Source organism: Struthio camelus, chromosome 11 (genome assembly GCF_040807025.1).
Source record: "Struthio camelus isolate bStrCam1 chromosome 11, bStrCam1.hap1, whole genome shotgun sequence".
Taxonomy (NCBI): domain Eukaryota; kingdom Metazoa; phylum Chordata; class Aves; order Struthioniformes; family Struthionidae; genus Struthio; species Struthio camelus.
Genome location: NC_090952.1, coordinates 6,571,416 through 6,599,190, shown reverse-complemented (window position 1 = coordinate 6,599,190; position 27,775 = coordinate 6,571,416). Strand labels below are relative to the sequence as shown.

Below are 27,775 nucleotides of genomic sequence, written 5' to 3'. Positions count from 1 at the left end.
TAGAGCAAAATCACTAATACAGCCAAGAAGGACACACCACCAGAAGGTGACGCACCTGCCTTTCTCTTTGTCTCCTCCCAACGTCCCCGCATCTTTTCTATAAAATCCTATTAAAGGACTAACGATTCTCCCTATACATTAATTTACATAGTGTGGTGCCACTGACTTTAATGTTGAGCTATTCCAGGTCTTTATGACTGTAAAGGAGAAGGGCAGCTGTTCCATCACTACAAGAATCTACTTGCTAAACACACGGCTTGATGATTTAAAATAGAGGGGGATTCACAAAAACATTTGACTTTGGTCTGATTCAAAAACCCTACTCACGAGCTACGTTCATGCAACAATTTAAAAATTCAGGAAGAAAAAAAAAAGGGAGAACAAATGTTTATTTTAGATTAAAAAATCAAAAAATAAAATGTCAAAAGCATACAAGACTGAAGGCCTGGTAGTGAGGAATCCATCTGCTGACTTTGCCTTGCCTTTATTTTTCAGCTCATTGATTATACCAGGACTACAGGCTTGGTTCAAAAATATCTTTAAGTGGATACTCACTTTAAATGTGCAAATAGCATTGCTAACTTCAGCTTAATGTTTTGGCTTCTAATCATGAAGCGATTACTGGAAGAGTTTTCCCCACTGCCTTAACCTGTCACAATTTCCATGGCTTTCTGGTACCTCTTTCCATACGTCTTCCCCAATGAGAGAGCAACATACACATAAAGAGCTTGATTCCAGATCTCACTCACTCACCGGGCAATAGCATTGCAATCGCCAGAGTTACTCCAGTTTTACATCAGTGAAATTAGAACTGGATTCTAGACTTCCTTCAGAGCACCAATAGCGCTGTTTTACATCTTAAACACCATCCCCAAAATCTGTAACTATGTCATCTTCTCTGTCCTAAGTTTAATCCTGGTTCTGGGGTCTGCTCCAACATATATCCAGACCAGGTGGCACGAAACAAACTACATGCGCTAGGATGATTCAAAAAAGTACATGGCATTTACTTTTTCCAGGCTTATCACACAAAATCAGGATGCAGTGGGTACCTTACCTCCCAGTCCAGAACGGAGGCCTGCCACTGAGCTATCTTGTCGATGTTCTCCAATCTCCGCTTCCGCTCATTGATCTGTTGAGTCACGTTCCTCATGACTGCGAGTGCAGCAGCCACATACCTGTAGTCACTGTCAAACACAAAAAAGAGCCCATGAACTGGAGCCTGATGTGCACTGGAAACGTACAGCTGTCTATCATTAGCAGTGGCACAATCTCACCATCCTTTTAGAAAGAAAGGCAGGTAGGATTTGCCACTTGTTATTATGCTGGTGGGTTTCGCAGTCATTTCGTGTAGAAAAACAGCATGTGAGCAACTTTGTCCTACCTGGATCCATCCACCCGTACACCTCCATCCAAACGAACATAAATGTTTATAGTCCCAAACGTGACGTGTTCCTGCTTTCCTTCTTTGCTCTCTTCAGCCATAAGAAAATCAGACTAGAACTTCTGGGGTGGAGAGGTCTCCTCTCATAGTCTACTCTTGCCTGGCCAAACCACAAGTCTCTCTGGCCCCACTGTCTGCCCACACTTGCTGTTGTAGGTGAAAGTGTGGCAATGTTCCCGAGAGTCCCAGAAGAATCAACTGCCACAGTGAAACCTCATTTTCCCAATTCTCTCTGCCCGGCTTGAACATAAGAGTTAACCAACAAAGCCACCGATGAAAACGCTACAGGTAATTGATCTCACAGTCTTTTAAGACGTAACGCCAGAGCCCCTTCCAAGCCATAAGGTGATTCCAATAGTATCACCGAGCGTTCATCCTGTGGCATTCACTCTTACTGCACACTTCAGGTGAGCAAATCAAAGTAATTCTTCCTTTTTTTTTTTTCCCCCCCGGAGGGACCTGTGAGTGTAATAACACAGAGTGAAAATAGTCTCCTGCCAGGGCCAGCAAAGATGATGATCAGTCTTTTCAAAAAGTGATGCTGAAATCAATGCTATTGATTTCCAACCCTGTGCTTTCTTTTCCATTCCAAGGAACCTTAATATTCATTTCAATCGGAAAGACAGACAAGGTCCGCTGCCATAATGCCACCATAATTTATTATTAACTTAAGGGTTGATATTGACTGCTGACTAATGAGAAAAACTGAGATCTTGGGCAGCTGCTGGGGGAATGGTTTTATTGGTTATTGCTAAGGATTGCACCGGTGACAGTTAAAACAGGGGTGAAAGCTATGAATTAGAGTGAATCCCTAGATCCATTTCCTCACGTGACCCAGACAGGATTAATATTAAGAAACAATCACAATACAATATACAATAGAACATTATTTGCTATCTTGCCATCCTTTCTTGGATGAAATCTTGAGACCTGGTCTCAAATTTCAAGCAATTCTTATGTCAAATTCAAGCTGAGGTTAAAAAAAGCCTACAAATTCCAGAAAGTCAAGGCTGGTCTTTCAGTAAAGTAAGGATAATGGAGGACAGGACATCTGACTTACGCACAGTGATACACGCCGAAGAATTTCTTGTGCCTTCCTTTGTGCGAACACCTGCGGGATGTGCGTGCGCCTGGCTGGTTAAGGGAGAAACTGAGCTATGCCAGAGGCACACTAGTCCGATCTTTGAAACAGCCATGAGATCTCACAGGAAAGTCTGAAAGTCGCTAGGGTCAGAAAGGATCCGTAAAGGTAGGGAGAGGCGTAGGGTTTAGAGAGGGCCACAGATCATCTCCTGGCAGCTACGCTCGTGCAAAGGAGGGAGGCTAACCTCAGTTGCATGCATTAGCAGGGTCTCACCTAGCACGTTCACGCACCTCTCGACTCTAACGCAGCTCTGCCGCGGGAACGCTTGGGACACTAGTAAGCTGCACTTATGACCTTCATATATTTAATTCATATTAAGCTGGTGTAAATCTTTAGGAGGTGAACAGATGTGGCTTTGTGAAAAATTCAAATGAACTAGTCTCAAAACAATGAGCAACTTCAGCGGAGCCAGGCTTTGAAAACACCCCCGTGCCTGCCTCCATGCGGAGTGGGCTGGTGCCAATCAAGCTAGGTTTTATCTTGGTAATGCCAATTCCCTAATTCTAATGTTCTGTTTGAAGAGAAACCCCCATGCACGTTTTTCTTTCACACAGTAATGAAGCAAGAGTCAGGACTGAACTTTCTGGGCTCCTAGCCCGTGTCTGGCATGGGCTAGCAAAAACTTAGGAGGGAAATAATAGAAGCAAAGCATTTGGCCAGTGAATTAATAATAGTATAGCATTAACTATGAAATTAAGGTAAATCAATTGTTTTGTCATTTATATTTGGGATGCAATGACCTCTTTCCAGTGCTCAATCAGGACGCAAGTCTGCACTCTTGCCAAATATCACATGCTAACTGAGCGATCAGGTTTCTGGTTTCCGCTCTGTTGCCCTGAACAGAGACGGTGCATAGCTATACAAGAATGATATTAATCCAGAGAAGGGAAAAAAGAAAAAGAATGTAACAGCCCATCTTAGATGAAGCTAACACATTTGCTTTCATTGGGATTCCTGCTCCTTTCTTAGTTGTGTCTTAATCTGTAAATGCTCCGATTGATTCTTTTTAAAATGTTTTTTTCTGCATAGTAAGTTCCTACCCAGAGTCCATAAGAGACTCTTACTCCAGGCTGTGATGGGCCTGATTTCATTGCATCAGTCCATTCTGTAATACTACAGTTTCTGTTTCAACCGCTCAGTCAAACTGTGAGCATTGCCACACTGCCAGGGCATGAGGACACCTGATTAATGGGGCCACCTGAAGCTCTCCAGTTGGCTTCTCGGTATATATCATTCATAGCTGACACTGACAGGATCCCAACCAGCAGGAACCTGTCTTTTTCCTATGTCTGATATTGCTTCAACATGACATTCCTCAAACATTATTCACTTTGCCAGTCCCAGGCTTTTCTCTTCTCAGCCCTGATCCCAAAGCGAGCGATTATAGCAGCAGAAAACATTCATATTTCAAGCAGGTAATCAGGGAGCCCTAGGCTTTCTGCACAGCCCAGAGGCAGAACCATCTGATGCTGAGTAAGCCCTACTCCCTGTGCCTCACTTTCCCTACTCGTGGCATTAAACTTGTCTGGTGAATGAGCTGGGTGACTTAGAGGATCGACAGCTTTCAGGTTCTCTGAACATTTCAATCAGAGGAGCTGGACCACAGGGAGGTGTGGTGTAACCCACCGCACTTCTGCGTTATAACACCGTTTAACACGAGTCAATTATCTCTTCAGGGCATGCGCACACTAACTGAAACGCATCATACAACCAGGGTGAACATATAGACCTTTTGCTGGCTCTCCGTGCAGGCATGAATTTCATACAGGCACTGTGTTACAGCTTTCAGTGGGCTTACGTTTTACTAATACAAGGCAGGCAAATATTATCCTGGTTTCTCTTTTCAAAAAATGAAGAAACAAGAGAAATGAAGTGTCCAAAGCTGTGTCCTATCACTGACACAGTCCAGGACAAAAGAGGTCTCAGCCTGCATCCTGCATCCTTAGCCACAGGAAAGGTCTCGCTCTCCTCAGTCTGATTACATAGCAACACATTTTTTTTAAGATATCCCAAAGAAAAAGGAACGTACAGACCAAATAATTCACCCTTGGTGTAATCATAGTGTCCATATCCCCTTTGGTATTGTTACCAATAAACTCAGAAGAGGTCACTTTACAACACAGACCTCTCTGCTCTGAGGCTGCTAATGTCCTCCTGTTGCAAAGCCACAAACCTAAATTCACACCGTAAACACTGTGGGGACATCGCATGGGTTGGGGCGGGCAAGGAAAATAAGCCACAACGTTTGGGATCCTAGAGCTGGTTTGATTTCACCTTGCAGTGAAGTGAAAAACAGAAATTAGATGTGGAGCCAAAGGCATGTCCGAACGGGTGATTTATAAGGGGTGTTTGGCTAGTACGAATCAGCGAACCAGCTCAAAGCATGTCACTCGTGTCACTTCTCTGTGCGTTTCCAGAGCCTAGTTTAAAAAAAAAAAATCACTCACAGAAGTTTCTGAAATGTTTGTGGTCTTTTTTCTCTCTGAACCATTTTTCTTTGAGTGGGTTTTGGTAAGAGAAAGCAAGCTAGCAGGCCAGGGGAAAATCTGTTCTTACAAGGCCTGATTAGGGGAACTGATTTCATAGGTATTAGTCTTGATTCACCCCAGGTCAGGGAATCAGGTTGATTGCCCTCACCACAAGCAAAAGAGATCCTGGAAGTTTTAGGAAATAATCAAACTGCCGGGTGCTCCCCAGAACAAAACCTAATGGTAAAATCAGAGAGGGAGTCAAGCTGCAAAGCAGAGCAGGTTCTGAATTCTCCCCAGATCTGAAACCCGTAACTTTGAGTTACGGGTCCTGGCCCCCCACCCGCTATATGAGGAGGTCCTCTTCAGGATAAAGGAACAAGTCTCTCTGACTGCTGAATACTATTTTTCCTGGTGTAGCAGGTAGCATCAGAAAGTACATCCAAGAGTAATTAGTTCACATCGCTGCTTACAACAGAGATTCGTTTGGCTCCACTGAGAACCAGTGCTTTGGAGAAGCTTTCTGTCTAGTCTGCCGAACATCTGCCTTGCTTCAATTTATACAAGATGTCATGAAGAGAAGAGCTGGACAGAAAATGCCAAACCGCTGTGTGTGTGCAGAGGCAACGTAAAGAAGCAGTGAGCAAAACCTCATGAAAAAAAGAGCGCTGCAGTACCTGTGATCCTGCGCGGTGTACTTCAGTAACTCTGCTAGCTGCAAGGGGTATTTGCAGATCTTCTGCACCGGCGTCAGAAGGAAACCATCTATGGCAATGTCAATCATCTGCTGCAACAGACGACACGCTTCGAAGAAATGCTGGTACCTGCCATCTTTCATCAGCTTGGAAAGCTCCATGCATGCATCCAAATGATTGTTACAGTACTCCGAATAGATCCAGAACCCGTCTTGCTGCGAGAGGCAGGAGGAGGGGAGGGATGCACAAAGAGAGGAGCACACGTCAGACAAGGACCGCGAACGCTCGACCGTCCGACTGGCTAACAAGAACATGTTACGACTAAAGAAAAAAAATGGTATCCCAGTAGGAGGAGGAAGGGCTAATCCTGGAGGATTTCCTCTGCTTGGAGGAATTGCTGCATGGGTCCTCGGGGAGACGAGGGAGGCAGAGAGGGACCCTGTGTCCTAACACATTGCTGAGGGCTGCATGGGTAGAGGGTGTATTAAAGTGATCCCCAGTGCAGCATTGTGGGAGTTCTCCGTTTCAAAATGAGTGTGGGATTTTCTTTATAAAAGGTGAGGGTGGAACCAAGTTACAGCTCTGGTCTTTGGTTATAGAAGACGACAATCTTGTTATCTCTAGAGCTCTTTTCCCTCAAAGAGCGTGACACTCCCGACAAGCGCTAGGGAGCTGAGCCTCCCTCCTGTTCTGCTGGGTAGATTTGCGCATCCCTTTACTGACAAGGAACCTGAGTCGCCAACAACTGTGTGGATAAGGCCACAAAACACCAAAGATGGACAAAAAAAAAAAAAAAGGAAAAGGAAAAGAAAAACACATTGGCACACACATGCTCAGCCATCCTTTGTGCTGGTCTAATAAGCAATTTTGGCTTAATCTTGTTGGAATCTCCCTTTTCTGCCTTCACTGACCATGGACGGGGCCATGGCAGCTGGTCACCTCCTAACTCAGCCTTGGTTCATCTGGGCCTCACAGACCAGGCAAACAAAAGGGTAAGAAAGGCTACTCTGGAAGGGAGAGAGAGAAACAAACGGACTGCCCGGTATCACATATTAAGACCGTAGTCAAGACAGTTCAAATACAAGCCTGGGTATCCTAGGTCAAAAGCCTGATATGTGACAGCAAATTGTGGCCGATGCCTTACAAACTATGGAAAGGGAAGTCTCTTCCTTTAAACACACAAATATACTTGACCAGCAATTCATATTTCTCAGCCCCATAGGGGCCCAGACAATGCACTTTTTTAGAGATGGGGAGCATGGTTTCTCTCCCCATGCCTGTGGCTGACTGCGAGCCAAGGGCCAAGCACCTCTCTCTTCCTAAACTCGCTGAGCAAAAAGATACTTTGCAGGGCCAAATAACTGAATCGTAACATCCTTCTACCTCACTTTCTCCAAATCCTTATACAGGGATAAATTATCAGGAATTTATTAGCTGGCTTGCAAGCCCATGGGAATGACAACGGATAAGTATCAGATAGCCCTTCGAATAACAGTAGTAATTCTTACTGTTGTCACTACAAACGAATTGAGAGCACAGCCTCAGGACATGAAGTCTGAGCTACTAATTCTCGCTAAGACTTCTTACAGCTTTTTAGCGTACAGGTGCAATATGCTGCTACTTTGGAAGCAAATCGCAGAGATTGCTGGCTCTGATCAAAAGGAGCAATCACTGAGTTGGCATTTAAGTTATTTATAAAAAAGTTATCTATTAAGGAGCAACAGCTGTGTGAAGTTGCACCGAAGAAGCTGGATGGCGGACATTTGGTTCAGATGCCGTGGGCAGGGTCCACGAGTTACCCGCAGTCGTGGCTCCCTGCTTCCAAGCTGGGCGGTGTTGTAAGACAGTCTCATCCCCAACACAGGGCTGCTTTGCCACGTGCTAGTTATAATTTTTGTTACAACAAACTTCTGCTCGGGCCAGTGTCCTGCAAGGTGCTGAACACCTGCTTTCGAGGCTAAGTCAAGGAGATATTTAGGATTTAATTAGGGTGAGGGATTCATACTGTGGGAACACACGTTTCAAAGGTGCTCAATCTGCAAATCCCCCAGTCCCTGTAAGAGAGCTGGGCTTGGCTGCCTCTAACCCTGCTCCAAAAACCAGAAGTAAACCCCTAAACAGAGCCTGTGGTACCTAAGAGCACGTTACTTATTTGAACAAAGCCCTTTACACTTAAACATTCCTCCTTTAAGAAGGTGATCTGGGACAGTGGCAACCATGCCACTTCCCAAATGTTCTGGGAGGTCAAATCCCATCTGGTCTGTCCAGGAGGGAAGGAGAAAGGAGGGCACCTCACAGCCCTGCGTCCGCAGGCTCTTACGGAGCACGCAAGTTCAAGGGAGGCCAACAACGCACAACTCTCCGCGTGGGGCACAGCCCCCTCCAACACAGCCCCCAGCGAAAGGCATTGCATTCCTCACTTTGCAGCGTGACTTCTTCCAGCCTGCTTAATTTCTGACCAACGGAATTACGTTGCTGTAAATTGTGATCCCCTCCCTAGAGCACCTAGCCCTGAAGACAGGCAGAATGATGCTAATGCCATCATGCAATTTCTCAAAAATAAAGTTGCTTTTCAATTAGAAGACCAGCGATGCTTAAGAGCAGCTGTGAACCTTTTCAGGGATGCCCTGCTGACATTTCGCGAATGTCTATCACAAATTTCTGTAATAATAAGTGAATGTCGCCAGCTCATCCCTGACTGTAAGTAATGCGGTAATGTATTACAGGATCTGCATCCCGGGTCGGAGCACCTCTTACGTAAGCTCTGATATAGCACTTCATTTTCCCTAAAGGAAAGCCTGATAAAGCTGGACTGTAATTTTCTTGACATTTCCTGACATATTTACAACACCGACCAATTTATCAGCTCCTGTAATATGTGGCTTATGTAATGGCAAGATGGGGCGGGCAAAAGCCTCCAGGACTATATCGTCAGCGAAAACATCCTGTTCGTTTTGCTTTTGGCATGAGTAAGCTCTCTGCTGCCCTGCTGCCACTTAGCATGAGGCATGGACTAGGACTAGCACCTTCCCACCCGGCCCGGTCAGGAACTGCAGCTCGATGGGTTTTTCATCCCTTGCAAACGCATCTCGTTGCCACAGTTAACAACCCAGGCATTTGCTTTCCTCTTCTGCAAATCACCCCCTGACAGCCCGCACCTTTTAGTAGGAAAAAATCATTTCTTTGGAAAATGATGGGTGAAAAGACCTCTGCTTTTCTTCTAAATTTTCTAGAAAAATGCTGCTTTACTTTTGGATCAACTTCTCTCCCAGGAGGGACAAATTTAGAGGTAACACACAAGTAAGGCTTCCTTAATCTCCTCTGAACTCCCCTACCACTTCCAACCTTATTGTCTTCCATGATCTGATTAGAAAGGCCTGTAAGCAGGCTTAAGTCATATTATGAAGAGCAAAAAAAGACGAGGAGTTGGTGAGGGACCTCATAATGTAAGTCAGACCGGACGTGTAAAGTTGTAAGTTCATACGCATGGGGGAGGCATCCAACTACATGCTTCACTTTGAATTCTCCCTGCATCCTCATCTCACAAAGTAAACAGATGGCCATGGGGTAGCCTGTGATACGTAGCCAGAATAGTACTGATATACAAAAGTTATTCTGAGTGGTTCCTGCCTTCTGACTTTTTCTGTCCCCTCCACCCCCCCCTCCAAAAAAAAACCCAACAAAAAAGCCAAATGCACTTACATGTTCAAGAAAACATGGTCCAATTTCGCTGAGGTGGGGGTCCTCGTTGTTGTATTGTTTCTCCAAGTCTCGGACAAAACCCATCTGAAATCTGTAGATATCTTCGATGTTGCCAAAGATGACCTTTAGTTGCTCATCGCTGAACATATCCCTTCTCTTCCGGCACTGCTTTAAATAACCCTGTAAGGAGTAAGAAAGAGCAATACATAAAATAACCTGAACTCTGGCAATCCCAGGAGAGCAGCAAGAAAGAAAACATCTCTTGTTTTAGATTAAAAAAAAAAAAAAAAAGCTGGGCACTTTTACTGATGCAACTCCCAGATTTTTCTTGAGGAAATAGTCAGTACAAACGGAATCAGAAGACGACCCTGAAGACAAAATCCACTTATTAAGGCATGACAGTCTCCATCCACTCCTGTCTATGACTTGGTCATAATAAGCAAATCATGCCCCTTTTTCAGTAGACGATGTTTCAGTTGCAGCTTTTGGCACTAACAACCACTGTTCCCACTGCAACCTACAGCACAAGTCTTGCTCTAGACCTGTCTGAACCACCACCCACGGTGCTGGCCAGCCTCTGTTGGCAGATGCTGGAGACAGCGGGCGTATGAAAGCAGAGAGTGCTGGGTCCTCAACATCCTTCAGCACTTTGCACAGATCAGTTTTGCAAAGGGAAATTTCCCCCAAGCATCTCAACCACCACAGCCTGAAACCGCTCTGCGGAGCAGAGAACAGCAAAATTTGGCCAATAGCTCCAAAGAGATGTGCTACAGTTTTGTACGCCTGTTCCTTCAGAAATCTCTGTCACACAATACACGATATTCTGGGGAGCTACCACAAACGCTGCTGTTCCCACACTGTCTTCAGTGGCACACAGCAGTATGAAGCTGCAACGGTCCGTTTGATCGCCTGCCCACTCCTATTTCTCTTTTTAGCTGCAGTAAGCGGGACAAGGAAGCCGCCAACCAGGCTGAGACATACTCCATTAGTGTCTAGGCACGTGCCCTTGGTCTAGGAAGAGGGTGCACGTGCTGTAACCACCCTAGTTTCAGCATCGAGTGAAAACGCATCCGAAACCTGCCGCTAGCCAAAGGCAACGTGTCTTATCATACCAGGCTTCCCTGAGTTGTTAGGCAACGTGGTTTATCCCACCATTATTCATCTTCCGGAATATGAGAGAGAAAAGCGGGACGGCTGGTTGTTCCCGGACCGTCGTGGCGGGGAGCAGTGCAAGCTGCGGATTAATGCCATCTAGAGGAAAGCAGCATTATTTTAACTTTGGTTTCCTGCTCTTCATTCCATTTTCCCAAATCCACTATTCCAAACAGTGTAAAACGAGGGAGAAATTTTGTCCTGTTTTCTCAACTAGCGCCTTTGTTTTTCTTCTTTCCTGAAGTGCGACTAGAGGAAAAGGCTTTGCGCCCTGCTCTATACAAACATGAGGGTCTCTTGTTGGGTCTATAGACTTGAAAGATAAGCAGTGAAAGAGAGAGGAAGAACAGGGCTCTAGAGAGTTTAAGGAAATTCTCCAAAATCACAAAATGAATCTGTGGTGGAGCTGGAAATAATGAAAAGATCCTCCTCATTTATTCTTCATCTGCCTATGATACTGGTACTGTGACCAAGCTCAGCTGGACATCGCACATGAACTTAGCCAGGAACTCACCAGCCTGGTTTCACCTGAATCATGAGGAATTCAAATGCACTTGCTTGGAGTGCACGTGGTCTGGGGGACGGGGTGACACACTAAGGCTCAGGATTGCCTGGGCTGTACTTCCACCTCTGCCGCTGACCTGTGTGACATTGAGCAACTCACTTCACCCCTCTGTGCTTTCCCTGTCTTGACGAGTTAGACTAAAACTTTGCAGGGGCCAAATATCAAGTGCTATCTATATGCTGTCCTAGTCCTGATTGCGGCCTTGCGACTGAAATGACAATAACACGGGGGTCATCACGAGATGACTTTGCCTTTTATTATATACAGAGAGGAAAAAAAATAAGGAAAAAAGTGCCAACAGCTCCAGTTGAATGGCTATATTTGGGAACTATATATGCTTAGTCACACAGATGAGCAGCCAGCTGGTGACACGCAGCTGCTGATAGACAATGCAAACTATTGCAACGCTATAATAAACTGTCCTTCAGCCTCACCATGTGGTTCCTGGGAGGGAGAACTTCAAATAGATGAATGATAAATGCAACTTTGGCCAACCTGGCAAATAGCCGACCTCTGAAACGTCCAGCTTAGCTAAAGGATACCATATAATGAGCTGCCTTGCTTCCTCAGCTGGGAAGCCTAGGTTATGGAATACCTTTCACATTTACTAAATCTAGGTCTCTTTTCTTTCAGGGTTTCCTTGGGAGCTCCTTGCTGACTCATCTTCCTGGGTTTCCCTCTTTCATTTATCAAGCCCAGGAGGAATGTGAGCAGGCTCGTTCCCAGGTTGCAGGACAGTTGCTGGGCAAATAAAAAATTAAACTAGAAAGGAATAATGCAAAATGCTTTCCGTGCTGCTTTTCACGCTTTTCTGCTGATCCCAGAACAGCCGGGAAAAAAAAAGCGCATAGACTTGCCCCACAAGGTCAGGCTCTCTTGGACCTGGGCTTTGGTGCCAGCAGCGCTGAATGACTGCTGCAAGCTGTTTGCCCGAAAACCTTTGCCTCTCTGCCTGCAAGCTGGCCTCCCTTCTCGCATACTCTGTTGTCTGAAATCAGTCAATAGCTGATTTATGTGAACATCTTTCAGCCCCGGGGTTGCTATTGGCTGCAACTTGTTGTTATTGTCTTGAATATTCCCCATCCTCTCTGCACTGGCTCATCACTTTACCTAAGTCACGTGCTCCAGAGAAGCTGAAGCAGCACATTTCTGTACAGGCACCTATAAAACCACAGGGAAAATAAATGAATGCACGGAGTTCCCAAGCCTTATCCTGTACCCGGCTTGTGCATTTGGACGGTTGATTTCCAGCACAAGTGAGCAAATAGGAGACTAAAGATTTATATATAATACACGGTAAGCACCAGCTAGAAGGCTGCTGCATAGTTTTTCCAGTAAATTTACTTTTGTTACATAAAACAATGTCATCTTCCTCCTGCTCATTCCATCAGGTTTGCTCAGAGAAGGGATAGCTGACGGACGAGCAGATGTTGGAGACCGTTTTGCCCAATGAATACCTAAAAATAGCTGTCAGACTGTCTCCCTTTAAAGTACTTTTCCATGTAGTCCCTAAGGCATAGACCAAAGTTGGAAAGTATTTCTAGGAGGTTAAGTGCTAAGTTTTCTCCACCCTGGAGCAGGTTCAGGGGGAATCAGGAGAGCTGTCCAGTCCATCCACCCTTTTCTTTGTCCTGCTGCAAGCAAGGTGAAGGAGGAGATGCTATTCCAGCTTCTTTCCATTTCTGAGCCAGCTTGGAGGATAATTTGCCTTTTTGACCACCCTTTGATTTGGACAGCACCAGGCTATCAAAAGACACCGCTCTTTAGAGCAGCGGCCAGCGGCAAGCCCAATGCCCAGCATGAGCGCTGTGCAGATATTCACATACCAAGAATAAGTACAACAGCAAAGTTCAGGCTGTTTCAATCAGAAAGGCAAACTAGAGCCATGTCTGCTCACAGGCAGTCAGGACTCTAAAGCCCTTACTCAAACATCTACCAGCAGCAGGTACTGAACATCAGGCACATAACCGTGCATCGGTTCCTCTCTGCTCCTGTTCCTTCCCCATCAGCAGCACTGATTCTCGAGACGCAGACTGTCATTGCCATGGGACCCACCTAAAATACATGAATACATGGGATGCCTGCTAACAACACAGCAATTTGTTCACATGCTGCTGATTCCCCATGAATCCAAAAAGCTTTCCACTGAGCCTCCCTCCCATCGAGTACCCACTAGTGAGAAACTGCTCATGAAGGGCCAGCAGCTCCCCGTACGTGGTCCTCTGAAGACGGACAGCATCTCCGCCGAGAACGTTTTACGCTGCTTGGCTCAGAGGCAGCACAGAGAAGTGGCTGCTCTCTGTCTCCGGGAATGAGTCAACCTAACATCAGCCAGACCACGTGACAACTTGTCCCGTCAGCTCCGCACAACAGACTCAGCTTGACACGTTAAGCTGTAACGAGGAAGCTTGCCACGCGACGTTCAGAGCCGTCCTGGCACCAAAGCAATGCTTAGGCGGAACCTAAACTACGAAACCCAGTCAAAACTACGAAAAAAATACATTCAAAAGGAAATTAATTTAATTTGCCCTTGTATTCTTAATCTGTGCTCTGGTGCAAATCCTCCTTGGCTCTCAAAGCCCAGCAGCCTCCTCCGCGTAGCGCCGCTGCGGCTCCTCCTCCGTCCGCGCTCCCTCCGACACGCTGCAGCTCGCATCACCTCCTTTGCCCCTGCTCTCGCGAAGGTGCCTCCCGGTTTGAACATCGCCGCTGCTCTCCCCGTGTCACCCCGTGTCACCCCGCGTCACGCACAGGCCCTTCAGCCTCCCGCTCGGGGCTGCGCGTGGCCTGTCCTCCTGACGTCTCTGCCCTTCGCCTCAAAGGGAGATGCAGGTGTTGAGGGCATCTGCGGATCGCGAGCACAGCCTGCGAGCTCCTGGTGGTAAAGGGGACATCTCTTTGCGCCTGGAGATGGCCATGCGTATCTACGGGGTTTTACAGGACGGGGAACGAGCAGCGCTGCCTACCATTAAAGTTGGCTAACACTACCCGTTATAAAAGCTCAGCTTTCAGAAGCTTATTACTTTTCCAAGGCCTAACCCTTAATCCTGAAAATCCTACTGCGGGATGTTTCCCTGAGGCTAAATTCCTTTCCCTTCTATTTTTTTTTCTTTCTTTTCCCCTTGGTGACATTTCAGAATAATGACCCAACCACTTCTGATAACACAGTCCAGCGAAAAGACGGCATTTTGCCCCTACTAGAAATCTTTCCGAAACTGTTTCACCAGGCAGCAACCAGACCTTCCCACTCTAAGCAAGGGCAGAGCAGCAACAGCCGTCGGGGCTGCACCGCTCTGCTGTGACGGGGAACATCCCTCCAAGCCAGTTGCGTTGCAAAGGTCTCCGCTGGCACAGGTAATTTTCATTCTGGTGCTGGCTAGCTTTGGAGCTCCTGACTTGGCAGGACTAGCGCTATGGGTATTATGAATAATAACACAGCGTATAATAATATAGCAGCAGGCACTGGGAATGCATCCGAAAGCAAAAAAGAGCAACCTGGGGGCTCTTAATCACCTAGCAGGGGCTGCAGTCTTGCAATAACAACCACCCATCTTAAGGTGCCTCACTACCAGTAGGACTTGTTATTCGTTAGAGCACCGAGGATGCAACTACACGTTGCTAAACGCGATACTAAATCAGGCTCAACCTTCACCACCCAGCCAGAATTCCTCTTTCATCCCCTCCAATTCAGCATAATGCTGCTGTTCGTCCTGATGCCTTAAAATAAGGAGCAAAAGGAAAGGGAGACTTTGCCACTGTCAACAGCACTTCTGTGTCTCATCAGTAGTTGTCTGGAGACTACACGTCCTTCAGCACAGATAACACCTCTGGACGAATCCATCTGCTAGTACCAAGAAGGGCTCAAGCCGGCCCCCATCTCTCCATCTCCAGCCACCCTCCTCTCATGCACAGATACAGTCACGTCAAGCTATGCAGAAAGAGCTGGGCATGATTTAGCTGTCTCTGAGCCTTCTCGAGGCAGAATGGATTGCTCTGATTAAACTGAGCAAAATGAGATTTTCTCCAGCAATGGACAGCCCATCATTCTGCAGATGAGAATGCCCAATGCAGCCTTCCTTCTTTTTTAGAAGAGGCAGCTGAATCATTTCCTGATACTCTACCTGGAGGTAAGATTTATCCCCTCAGTACCATTTTGTATCATACAAAGCAAGATAAGAGCCTTAGAGATCTCTTTCATGTACCAGGCATGTCGTTAGGTGCTGAAAATCAGTGTCACCCCACAGAAGTCACCGAAACTACACTTATTTGTACAAGTTGAGAATCTGACATGGCAAAGGCATGGTGACATGGCTAGCAAATGCAAGGTCAGTTTTTTTCTCCCTTTTTTGTTTGTTTTTGTTTAAACAGTGCAAATGCAGGCAAAGAAACAGTATGTGGAGAAGTTCCCACAGTTGTTCACTTCTTCAGTGCAAACACCACTGACTGAAATAACACAGTGAAATTAAGCTCCTCTGTTCCCAAAATGAAATCCCAAGACTCTTCCGTACTTGAAAAGCATCATAGATGTTTTTTGGATGGCTGCTTCGCCTTGTCAATAGACGAGTAGCAAGCTGGAAGGTAGGAGGAAGAAATTTTCTGGGGAGGACTCATAAGGGACTTCACCACTTTGATTCTGCAATGACCGGGCACAGGATCGTTAAATCCTAAACCCTCAGAGGGATGAGCTGAAAGTCACGGACCTTGATTTCAGAGCTAACGAACTTCTGCCTCCAAGTGATAGGAGTACTCCGCGCATACAGCACCCAAACTGTCCTGAACCACTCCAGGGCGCAGCCTGGCATTCCCCTTCCCAAACACCCAGCGCCACACACGCCTGACGTTGGGTTCAGCTCCGTATCAAAGCCCAGGGATCGTTTGCTTGCAGTTCCCTTACGCGACGTAAATCTGACGCACTTCAGTTCCCCCGGAGACAATGTTTTGCTCTCCAGCTCACCGTACACAAAGACAAATAGGAACCATCCTGAGCAAGGGGAAATTGTGAATGTGATGCGAAAGACAGGGATGAAATGGTTAACTGATTTGTTTAATTACAACCTAATTTCTTCCATCACTAGTTTAAAAGTAGTTGGCAATCAGATTTAATTAAGAGGAACGCTTGAAAGATACCAACCTCATCATTTTCCCAGTCAAAGAGGTATGGAAAAAGATCTAAAAATTTTATTTTTAGTTAATACGAACTAAAGCCAATTAGCAGATCTAGTAGAAAATACTTAGAAGTATCAATATTTATTGACAGGTACTGCTCCTCTATTAGATATGCTACTTGTAAACACATTGCATCCCTTTCTCCCATCACCCAAGTACAGGCTTGTCCCCAGCTCTCAACAGCCCATTGTGTGTCTTGCTGTGGCAGCTGATCCAGCCTGCTGCACGGTCTCAGCATCACATCCCCCCCGTACCTCACAAATGTCCTTGAGGTGCTTGATATAGTGGCGCTCTGTGCTCATGATTTCATTGATGACGTTGGCTCTCATCTGGTCTCGGTTCTGGAGGGTCCTGCCGAGACAGAGGCAGTCGGCGCTTGGATCCAAATGGCCATTCTGCACTTCGCTGGTTCCTTCCTCCACTCCGTCCTCTTGGTTCACCCATAGCTGCAAGGAGAGGAGGGAATTGCAAGAGGTTTATTTGGAAAAGCACCAGGAGACCACCAGCTGAAGATCAGCTTGGTAGCTGACTGGAGGACGCAAAGAGATCCTGCAACACCTCCGACCTTACAGCCCAGCCTCTCCCCAGCATGCCCCTGGGCTCAGTCAGCCACCGGAGCAGCTCTCAAAAGGATGGCAATGCACCAGGGCACCCAGGAGCGCTTACAGCCCAAAAAGCCATTTTTATATTGGCACAACTAGCCTCAAACAGTACCTCCCATAAGCAAAGAGATTTTAAGCTGTAACAGTTCTGATCCCAAATATAAGATGATCATATGAAGGGGTAACTGGACTGTTGGATGCTGTCAAGTGCACTGAACCAAGAAGTGTCCATATGTACAAAGGACCAGCCTAAAAAAAATTGCAGTTACAAGTGTATACCACTACTTTCCCTCGTTCTCACACCCCATCAGTTAGGGTCTGCTCTGACAGGAAGAAATCTTTTAGAGGAGGAATAAGCCATTTACAGATGAATGATTTGAGAAGGGCAAGATATGTCTGGTTCAGGAATCTGAACAAATCTAAACATCAGCACGGTCTGCCCCTGTTGTGGCACTGTGATTTTTGCAAACGTCCCGGTAGTTGACTTGTGGAGGAGCATTGATTTTCATTTCACAGCAGCTTCTCTCATCATTTCACACGACTAGCCCCCCTCACCGATGACGAGCAGACTGGGCTATTACTGGGCTGAATAAACCTAAAAACCACAGGCTCTGAGGGCAGGCTTGGCCTGGGTGTCGAGCACACCCGTGGTCACTGAATATTTTAAATTGGAAGGAATTGCAAGAACCAGTGAAGAAGGATCACTACGTTTTCAGCAAGCTGAATTTTCTTTCCATCAGCAAATACACAACATATGTGGAAGCTTAACCTAAAAGGTAACACTGACTCCTAGTCTCATTGAACAGGGCTGCTCTCTGCATGCAGCGTATGGATCAAGTACCCTCCTTTTGTTACCTTCTCCCCAAAATAAAATCTGCCTAAAATAACTCTGTCGCCTCAAAGCGGGCTCGACAGTTTGTAAATAAACATTACATAAAACCTGAAACGCACAGAAAAACGGTGATCTTACAAAGGTGATCTAAGCTATGTACATGAATCAATTTTTCTTCTCAACAGTCAAAGCCCAAAATATTGGAGGACTTGGAACTTAAAACCGCAGCTACCTGTACAACAGCGAAACCGTCCAAGCAAACAGAAGGGCGTAGAGTAAAACAAATGGCATAGTTAACCTAATCTTCTAATTCTGTTTTCAATTCTAATAGTTTTTAATCATTTCCCATTATTCAGCTTCAATTCTGTTTTCAGCATCTTGCTTGTAAAATGCCGTGTTCCTCTACACTGGTAAGGTGAAGAAAACTAAATCTTCGCCAAGCTCTCTTCCCCATTTTTAAAACCAATTATTGCAGTTTGTTAAATAGCATCTCCTCTCATTACAGCTCCCACATTTTGTCTTCCTACAGTGAGTTTTAAAGGTCAAGAAACCGAGATTTTGGAAGAAAACCCATCTCTTCTCGAGCAGAATGCTAATGACATAATAAACTTAAAAACAACAACAAAAACTCCATTTCAACATGAAGCAAGCACTAAAGCCATCGGTTCTCCTGGGCACCAGATAGGCGACGGCAGGGGGATAAAGGGGCGGTGAGAAAACCCCAAAGCAGGAACACGAGCCACCGCGCGCAGAAACGCCGTGCCACCCACGAGGGACACGCGACTCGCGGCTCTCGTTTGTCCTGTCCTGATGCACCCATGGGCCAAGGAGTGCATCAGGATGCGGGCAGCACCCAGGGCCGCACAGCTGGGGTCTATGCAGAGCTGATCCCCAGGGTGAGCCACCCTGCTTGCCAGAGGAGGCAATTTTGGTGACCAGAGCCAGTTCCAGCCAAACCAGCTTAGACACAGTCGAGGTGCCGTCTGCCTCCTCCCGGCGCCCAGGTGACGGTGGTGCACTCGCGAGCGGCTCTGCCTGGTTTTCCCCCCAGACTTTCCTGCAGGACGGGGTATTTTCCACTCTCACAGAGCTCTCCATCATGGCATCTGCTACAAAGATGGTCTGTGTCACTTCCTCCGCACTTGTCTGCCCGTGCTGCCCAGTTTGGGGGCTGCACGCAGCTCTTTGAAGGACTGATTGGATGACTTCCATCAGCGGCAAGCACGAGCAGCTGGCCCGACCCCTGGGTCCCTGCGAGGGAAGGTGCTGAGCTAGCGATCTCGCTCTACCCCAACACGAGGGCATCAAGGATGCAAACCCTCTCCAGCAACCCCTCTTCCCTCTGCTTTGGAGGAGGCTTCAATTACACCTAGACGGAGCAACGTTTCACGTAGGCGAGTGGTGTTTTATGCTGAAAAATAAACTTCCAAGTGCCGCTTCTGAGTAACTGCCGTGACGGGGTAGGTGGCCAAAGCGCTCTTGGGAGACCGATTTACTTCCATCAGTGACATTGATTTTACTGGGCCTCGGCTGTAAAAACCTAGGGGCCATGCTCAGAACGGACAACGTGCTGGAACGGTGAAAAACACACTTGCACCGGCAGTCCTTTGAGGGATACAGCCTAGCGACAGCTTTATTGCTATTCCGACCCAAATACACGTCAAAAATCAAGCAGCATCAACGTAGACGTTAAGCCCTCAAATCCTGTTTGTTGAAGTTAAAAATATCTTCCCAGCCTACCTTTCCGCTACTAGGAAAAGGTCTTTTGCAGCTCTCCCAAACCCAACTGGAACAGCTGGTTACCACGTGTCACGATATTCCTGCGAGTTTTGCAACAGAGGATGGTTTTAAAGCTCTACCTCCTGGATTCAGGCGACCAAGTGAAAAATCTCTATTTTCATTAAAAAAAAAAAAAGCAGGAGAGATCTAATCTTCATAATAGTGGGAGGAAAAAACCTGGAAAATTAGAGTCCTAAAGGCTTTGAAACTGTAAGGCAAATACCAAGACTGCAGCTTTCATGATTTCTGAAAACCTCACAGCTTGGTGCGCCTGCTGGGTGCCGTGCGAACACTCGCAGCTTCCAGATCTGGGGGTCTCAAGGAGTAGTGCTTTTTTTTTTTTTCTCCTTAATGAAATGTTTGCTCTTTCCTGTTAGGATTCACGCTTCCAAATGGAAAAACTTGCAGTTCTACGTCCAGATGACTTCTGGTTTAGATTAAAAACAAATGCAAAGACTTCAGCGGTAAGAGAGGAAGCCGAATGTATCTTGCACCCAGCACTCTCCAGCCTCAGCTGCTGAAAAAAGCAATCCCACTGCAGCATTCAACACTTCTGCTTTTTGTCTTCATCTCGAAACTTTGCTAATATCTGGGGGGTTTTTTTGGCAGGGCATTCACTGGTTTTCTCTTGCGTTATTTTATTGTTATTCTTTCAGGTGGTGCTGAGCATCTGAATTTACCCTGACGGTCTTTATTCCCAAGAGTTTTAGGCAAGATTTGCAGTCTCATAGAGGTTAGCTCTTTAGGGAGAGAGTTCACGTTCTGACTGTTTATCCAAACCAGCCAAAATCTTCAAGCCATCCCCTAGCTTTCGCTCAGGGCCATGAATCCACCTCGTCGCGGAGTGCTCAGCAACTCCAGTAAGGGTCGTTCTTGCAGGGGATCATTTTGAAATTTGGACCCCAGCTCAGAGAAGATGAGTGACCTTCCCAGCTCTGCTGCTGACTTTGCATCAATCACTTAAACTATAAAATGGGGATAATCTACCTTACCAGTTACGTTTTTCATGCATATTTTTGACATTCTCAGACTGTATGTTGAAGAGAGATATAAAAAAGGCTACACAAAATCCAAACATGGACTTAACATATCACTGTGGGCTTGCCCCGTTCTTGTAGTCAACCACAGGCAATCTTTGGCTAGGTGGACTTTTGGTCCGAGGCAGTACAGCTGCAGCTCTCAAACCCTCTTGCATTCTTGCAAAGAAGTGGCTGTGCTGCATTTGGGCTAGGAAAAGTTACACTTCTTACAGTGTTAATTGTGTCCTCTGACCCAACACCACCACCGCGAGCCAGATCCTCTATGCTTCACTGACTTGCTCGCTCAGACCTCAATGATGGTATGCTGGAGGCGACAGTGAGGTGGAAAAGGCAAACTGTGGGTGACATGACTTTTCCCCAGTACCTTATTAAATGTCATATTCAGTTGATCTAGACAATACTCCAAAGGTCGCTATTTTTGCCAAGTCCACAGTCCTTATTCGCTAGGACTTAGCCACATGCAGCTCTCCTGAAAACACCCTCCTGCCTGAAATGCTTGAATTGCTGCAAATAATAGATGAGATAGCACTAATGGAAAAACAGCTCTCCTTTTGCCCAGCGACTTTCCACCGTGCACCGGACACAAGTGCACTGAGTTGCCTCCTGCCCAAGGCAACAAAGTCTGTTTGGTAAAAGCAGCTTCAAAACTCTTTCTTTCCAGCTTCACCTCACATCCCCAGTCCTCCCTGCTCAAGACAGGTAGCTGTCACCCCTGCTAAGCTCCTATGACGCCTTCCCCAAAAAGGCGATGGGAATTCAGTTCGCTGACAGCTTGTCAACTCTGCCGCTCACTCTGATTTCAAAAAGTCTCTCTAGGCTCCTGCCCCGTCTTCCCAAGGATTTAGGGGCTGTGGCTTGGAGTAGACCTGCATTCAACATCTTTTTTTTTTTTTTTCCAAAAAAATACCAACAGCTGTTCAGCAATCATCAACAACCCTACAATAATAAATCAGCCTTTTTCAACACCTCTGCAATGCAAAAAAAGCCCAGGCGCTGAGGTAATACAGCACTGTGTACGTCTCCCCCACACTCTTCTAATGGTCCAGCACGGCAGAAAAATGGAGCCTGTCCTGAAGAACTGCTGTTAGAAAACCATTTCAAATTCTTTACATTAAGATTTTGTTTAAAGAAGCCAATAAAAACTACAGGAAAAATTCAGGTTGCATAATGCGAGTACTAAGTGATACTTCACACTGAAAGGCCACCCTACATGTGGAGAACAGCCTTATCATGAGTCTCACAGTCCTATTTCAACATTCGGCCCTAATTAGGAAGTCATGACCAGTTTCTGCATAACATAATAATTTGCAGAGGCAGATAAAAGTAAAATAGTCAAATAAAAGCCCCTTTTGCCTAAGGACCCAGTTCTAGGAGCTGATCACTTCATTGTGCTAGTTAATATTCTATGTGATTTATATAAAGTCTGCATAAATGTGATTTATCAATTTGCAGCTATACCCAAATGGTGCGTAAAACCACCACATGGCACCAGTCCAACATTAGCTGACCTGTAATTATTATATATATAGACTGCTGAATGCATACACTGTATATAAAGGACAGTTTACTTGAATAGGTATTGAGGGCTGATGGTCTTGTAATAATCTGAACGCATGATAAAACAAACATTTTACCAGCCATCTGGATTATTAATCTCCTTCCACTGGAGATTTGCAAGGACAGAACTAGCAGATAATGTGTCACCCTTGGATGCTAGCTCACAGCTAAGTCATGTGACGGATTAAAGATACATATCCTTCCAGAGAGGTGCTGCATCCCACCGCATCTGTCCTCACGAGCGACTTTATCATAACCACCAGTGCAAGCAGCCCAAACTTTACCCAGAACCTTGTATTAAATATGTCATTAGCCATACAACAACTGCAGGGCACCATATGATACTCCAATAACCCCACAGGAATAAGCTGCAGCATAGTGCTTCAAGATTAATCTTTACACCTTGCTGTCCTCTTCCAGCTCACGAGAGCTGCTCTGGGAGCCACAGGGCTTGCCATCTCCCTTCCTCCAAAACCTGGTGGTTTGCCCGTGCTGTGGCTGGTCTTCAGCCGCATGCGGTGTATTACACACATACCCTGCTGGACTCTACTGTACTAGCAGTATCATTCACTTATCTGCCATAAAGGAGAACTTGGAAACCCCTGCCAAAGCCCAGAGAAGCAAAGCTCTGCACAGGTGAAACGGCCACAAACGTCAGCCTCTGCAGGTCACTCCAACAGGCAGAGCTTGCCTTGCCCTGCCTCTTTCAGAAGGAGGAACAGGACGTTCGGCTCTAGAAAGAAAGGTAGTGAAGAAAGTTTCTTCCCTCCATGGTCCTACCACCATTTTCTCCTGCAGCTCCAATTCTCCTCTAGCCTTGCTGTCCTTCATCTCCCTCCACCTCCCAGGCTTCCTGAAACCTTTTCGTTCCCTCCCTCCTGCAACTACCCAGCCTCCCCAAACCCACTCCCAGCTCTTTCCCCAAAGCTCTCCATTCCCAGCGGCAGAAGTTCCCATTCCCCAAGTTACGAAACACACCTCACTCATTTCTGAAAAAGGAGAAACCAGGGGACTTTGGCGGGACCGCTTCAGACTCTGTATCCTTGAAAGACGAACAAAATCGGCTCCAGGAAGGTTGCTCCCCGTGTCGTGCAGGCTAAAGGCACGGACTCCCGCGGGCTGGAGCAGACCAGATTTACTGCAGGCGACGTGGCGGTGCCTGCCCAGTGGCAACACACACATGCTCCGATGCTGCAGTACGCCATATATGCTGCATTTTATTTCTAGGATACTGTGAGTTAGGGCTTAGACTCCCAGTTCCTGAAAATCAAAAGCTCCCGCTCCATGTGTAACAACACATGACGTGCAACAGGCAGGAGCCGAAGCTCAGCTGCTCGAGCAGCTTGGTGCAGAAATCCTGCCAGGCTGAGGAAGTTTCCACTTCTTTTCAACAGAGATTGGATCTTTCTTCATGACCAGCACGCTTGCTTGGCAGAGGATAAGGAAGGGACTGCAAAAACTCGTGCCGGTTTGGCCTGCTTCAAAGACAGGCCTCATAACAATCTGGTTTTCCACCTGCAAAGCAGCTTGTATGAGGAAGGGCCCAATTGCCAGCAGTTGAACCTTTGGGGATCTGACAAGATGCTGAGCGGCCTGAGTGGCTTTAGTTGTCACATTAATGGCATCTGCAATTAGCACAGGCAGCGTTTGGATGCTAAAACACTGCTTGACTTAAAAAAAAAAAAATACACAATTTGTCTGCAGTGCATCCTGTCGCTATGGCATGTCGCTCGCTCTGCGCGCGATACCTCTACGAGAAGCTATTTTTATGCTGGATTTGCCACGGGAGAATAAAATCTCCTTTACGAGGCACTGACTCTGCAGCAGATACTGCAGCACATATCATCTTATTTGTCCAATAGGTGAATCCTGCTTCAGCACCATCCTCGTTTCCCTGGGAAAACTCACCTAGAGATCACCGCGATTGGTGCTAAGCAAATGCAAATCCAGCGATGGCAATGGATTGAGAAGCAAAAAATGGGTCTAAAATTACAACAGCCAGGGAAACCTAAGGAATGATGAGAAAGAAGGAGCATTGCTGCACCGGGGCCCCCCTGCATTTTCTCCTTATGCAACAGGGTACCGCCCACAAGGAACTCATACACAATTTTTGTTGAAGGCTTTGGGGGGATATTATCCTTCAACACTCCCCACACCTCAACAGCCACCGGGCACTGCAGGAAGTTGCCATAACACTCCCTCACTCCCAGATTTGCTCCTTAGCTTAGCTTGGTAGATACGAGAAAGAGTCACCACCGTTGAGGTGCTAGGAAATATATTCTAGAAATTAAGGACAGCTGTATAACAAAATAAATCCCCTTCTCTACCCAAGATGGGTGCATTCTGCTGTGTCTGTTTCTAGGGTAAGATTTCACAGTAATAAAAAACAGTAAATTGTCGTTTTGGGACTTTCCCCCCCACCCAGTGAAAACATGTCAAAGCCCAAACATGATCCTATCTCATTTTCTGGTTTGGAGTGTTTAAATCTCACCTGAGCCATTTTGGAGATGTGATGTTGGGCTCTGCAAACAGGAGCTTCGTTCTGAGACCATCTTTATTTTCTGAAGGAGACCTTAAAGTATGGCAACTGACTGATTTGCACTACCGGAGTATTATTCTGTGCCTTCAGCATATATGGAATTCCTCTCTGCAAATACTAATCCTAATTTTTTGAGCTCACATGTGAACATGGTGGTGCTGGTATGCAAAACCTCATTTGCACAGCATCACGTAAAGACAGCCCAGGGCTATGCCATTCATGAAGAGTTCCCTCCATGAAAAGGAGGAAATGATCAAGCAACTCCACCTCTACAAGCACATGAAATCGTCTGCAAAATCCCTACTGTGCTCGTGACCCTCCCTCCCTCCCTCCCTCTCAGAACCCTACCACTTGACGGGACATTCAAAGACACCGTGCAGCTAATTCCAAGATTGACTTTTGTGTCCCGCAAGACCACTTCTCAGTGGTTGCCTGGCATGCTCATCTGACAATGTACATTTAAATAAAAGGTAGCTATCTTAATCTGCCCTAAACCCAGCCCAGTATGTAGCCTTCAGTCTGGTTCTGGAGTTCTCATCCGCCTCTCTAATGATTTAAGGGTTTTCATAACTTGCTTTCTCTCTGAGCGCAGCAGCTTCCTACAGGAAATCATTCACCATTGTTTACTAAGCTCCAAATTTTACTTCTCCGATATTTTGCTTTTTCTCTTCCCAAAAAAGCATCGCTATGTCATCCAGTTTCTCCTTGAAAGCTCCCATGCTCCCCAAACTTTATGACTTTCATCTCTCCCACTTTCTTCTAGCCTAGTCTCCAGCTACAAAGATGATAACTGCAGGCCTTAGGCACACATAGACAACAATCCCCATACGGGCAGTCAAGTTGAGTGCAGCACTTGTGTGCACAAATCCCTCTGAACTATGCATATAGGAGAGGCCAAGGGAATCAGCAGGTTACTGATTTCCTCTGCACTTGCAAATGCAAATTGTTCCTGCTAGGAGATTTTGAGAGTGCTAAATTCTTTGCCAAAGATTTTCATGTGATCTGGCTGGAGAGCAAGAAGCGTCAGACATCTCATCGCAAACTAGGTTTTCCAGCCCAGTTTTGTACTCAGAAGTGATCCAAATGACTTTTAGAGGAAAGTAACTTTGCAGTGATCTTGTGCTGCACCCTCTGTTAGCACCTATGAGAGACCTGCAGTCTGAAAATGTCCTGAAATGATTCCTGCTTGGTTTTAGAGATTTCAGCTCTGCCCTGTCTCTCCTTACGTGAACCAGTGCTTGTTCCACTGTTTTGATCCTCTGCTAGGAACTTGTTGTTCTGTTTTCCTCCTGTACTCGCAGAAGAAAAATACAGATATTCAGGGAAGCAAATATTTTTCTCATGCAAGTAGCATTGGACCCACCCAGGCTAACTCAGGCAGTTTTTTGGTATCATCTTAAAAAAGCAGGGCTCAAAGTACAACCACAGAGAGAAAAACAGCCTCTTCATTATGCAAGAGTGATCAGTTCAATAAACAGTGAGAAATACAAGAATAAGATGGAAGGGAAGGAAAAGCGAAAAGGTTGCAGATTAAATGGGGTTCTTGGTGGGACCCTGACAGAGCATAATCTTGCTGCAGTGGTCCTGCAAGCTCTACAGGGGCTACAGGCATCTTCTCTAAAGGCCCCAAAGGCTTTGCAGGCATCTGGTAAGATTCACTCTCTCTGTCTTTCTCGGTAAGAAAAGTGGGGGGGGGGGGGGGGGGGGGAATATGCAAGAATAGAAATGAAGAGGCAAGCAAGCGACCTCAGCCAACAGAGGAGAGGAGAACATGACAGCCCAAATGGCAGTTGTTTTCGCAGCACAGGGCAACCAGGGAGTGGGCTGGCTTGCGGCAGCACGTTGCTAGAAATACTGTGCGGAGAAGGCAGCTCTGCTTTGTAAACCCGCGTGGCAAATAGGCCCCTTCAGCCTCCCTTGCAGAGCTGGGGACAAACTGTGCCAGAACTCCACTTGCCTGCTTTTTGGGCTTTTTTTTTTTTTTTTTTTTTTTTGCAATGCCTCGTACTTATTTTTAAATACAAATTACCATTCGTGGCAGCAAAAACATGCAGTTTCCTTTCTGGGAGCCCACCATTCAGTTCTAGGGCATGCTTCAGGTCTTGGACCTAGCTGAGCAAGCTTCTCACAGACGGAGTAAGCGATCCAGCTTCTTGCAGAGTTAACAGGAGGACTGATTTTGTTGGTGTTAAGTCAATGGGGTTGTCACATTAGACAAAACGGGCAAGATAGTGGCCTGGAAAGGTCATCAATAGCCTACGTGCCAAAGTTCCCTCCAGGATGTCGTTCAGACATTTTTCTCTGGGTATCACGGTTTGAGATTCATTGATTCATCTCCTTTGTTTTTACCGACTTCTAAAATCACCCTCCCGAGTGCTGGGGAGAGCTGGAAAGTTCAGCCAAGCCAAAGGATCCACAGCTTTGGGCCCTACAGTAAGTGGGCTTGCTTGCTTAGTTGTATTTTTTAGAAGACTGGATAGCGCATAACAAGACTGTTATTAAATCTACCACGAACAGTACATTGACAACATTACACAAAAATAGATATTAAATATTTTCCCCTGAATCACAAACAAAACAGCGCTGGTAAATGCATTAAAAAGTTAAACTAGCCCAGATCATTTCAGTCTCTAAATCAAGTAAAAAATAATCAGGCAGATTTTTATAACTCAGCCTTCCCAGCTTGCAACACGGATGAGATGTGCTAGCAATGCAGGTGAGAATATTTTCCCCGATAAAATTATCATCTTGATCACGCCTTGTACAAATCAATTTTCTAAACTCTGACTCGCTCCACTGGGAGGCGGGTCAAACTCACAGTGTCCTCCTATTCAACAAAATACTGAACACTATTTATTACTGTGGGATTTGTGCTAGGCTTTCTCATGCAGGGAGCCCAGGCTCCAGTTCCAGTCCTTGATCTCTTGCTCTTACAGCTGGATAGACCTAGGAGAGACACAAGAGCTGCCTAACCAAGCCCCCCAGGGCAAAGATACTTGTCCATCGGGGAGCAGAGGGAGGCAGAAGCGAGGGAAGGTCTGGACCCCCTGAACAGTGGTCATTATACACCACTAGGAAATAGCAGGCCAT

At 46.2% G+C, this 27,775-nt stretch overlaps 1 protein-coding gene across 3 annotated transcripts in view; it reads right to left on the bottom strand.

Moving 5' to 3' along the window:
* The window catches only part of ARHGEF9 (Cdc42 guanine nucleotide exchange factor 9), a 221,374-nt gene that overhangs the window by 40,730 nt on the left and 152,869 nt on the right, over positions 1-27,775 (bottom strand). For all 3 annotated transcript variants that reach the window (XM_068956872.1, XM_068956873.1, XM_068956874.1), the window contains exons 6-9: positions 16,591-16,782; positions 9,454-9,633; positions 5,734-5,966; positions 1,058-1,187 (exon numbers count right to left, since the gene is read on the bottom strand). In XM_068956872.1, the coding sequence (XP_068812973.1) occupies positions 1,058-1,187; positions 5,734-5,966; positions 9,454-9,633; positions 16,591-16,782 (735 nt within the window). The remainder of the gene's footprint in view (positions 1-1,057; positions 1,188-5,733; positions 5,967-9,453; positions 9,634-16,590; positions 16,783-27,775) is intronic.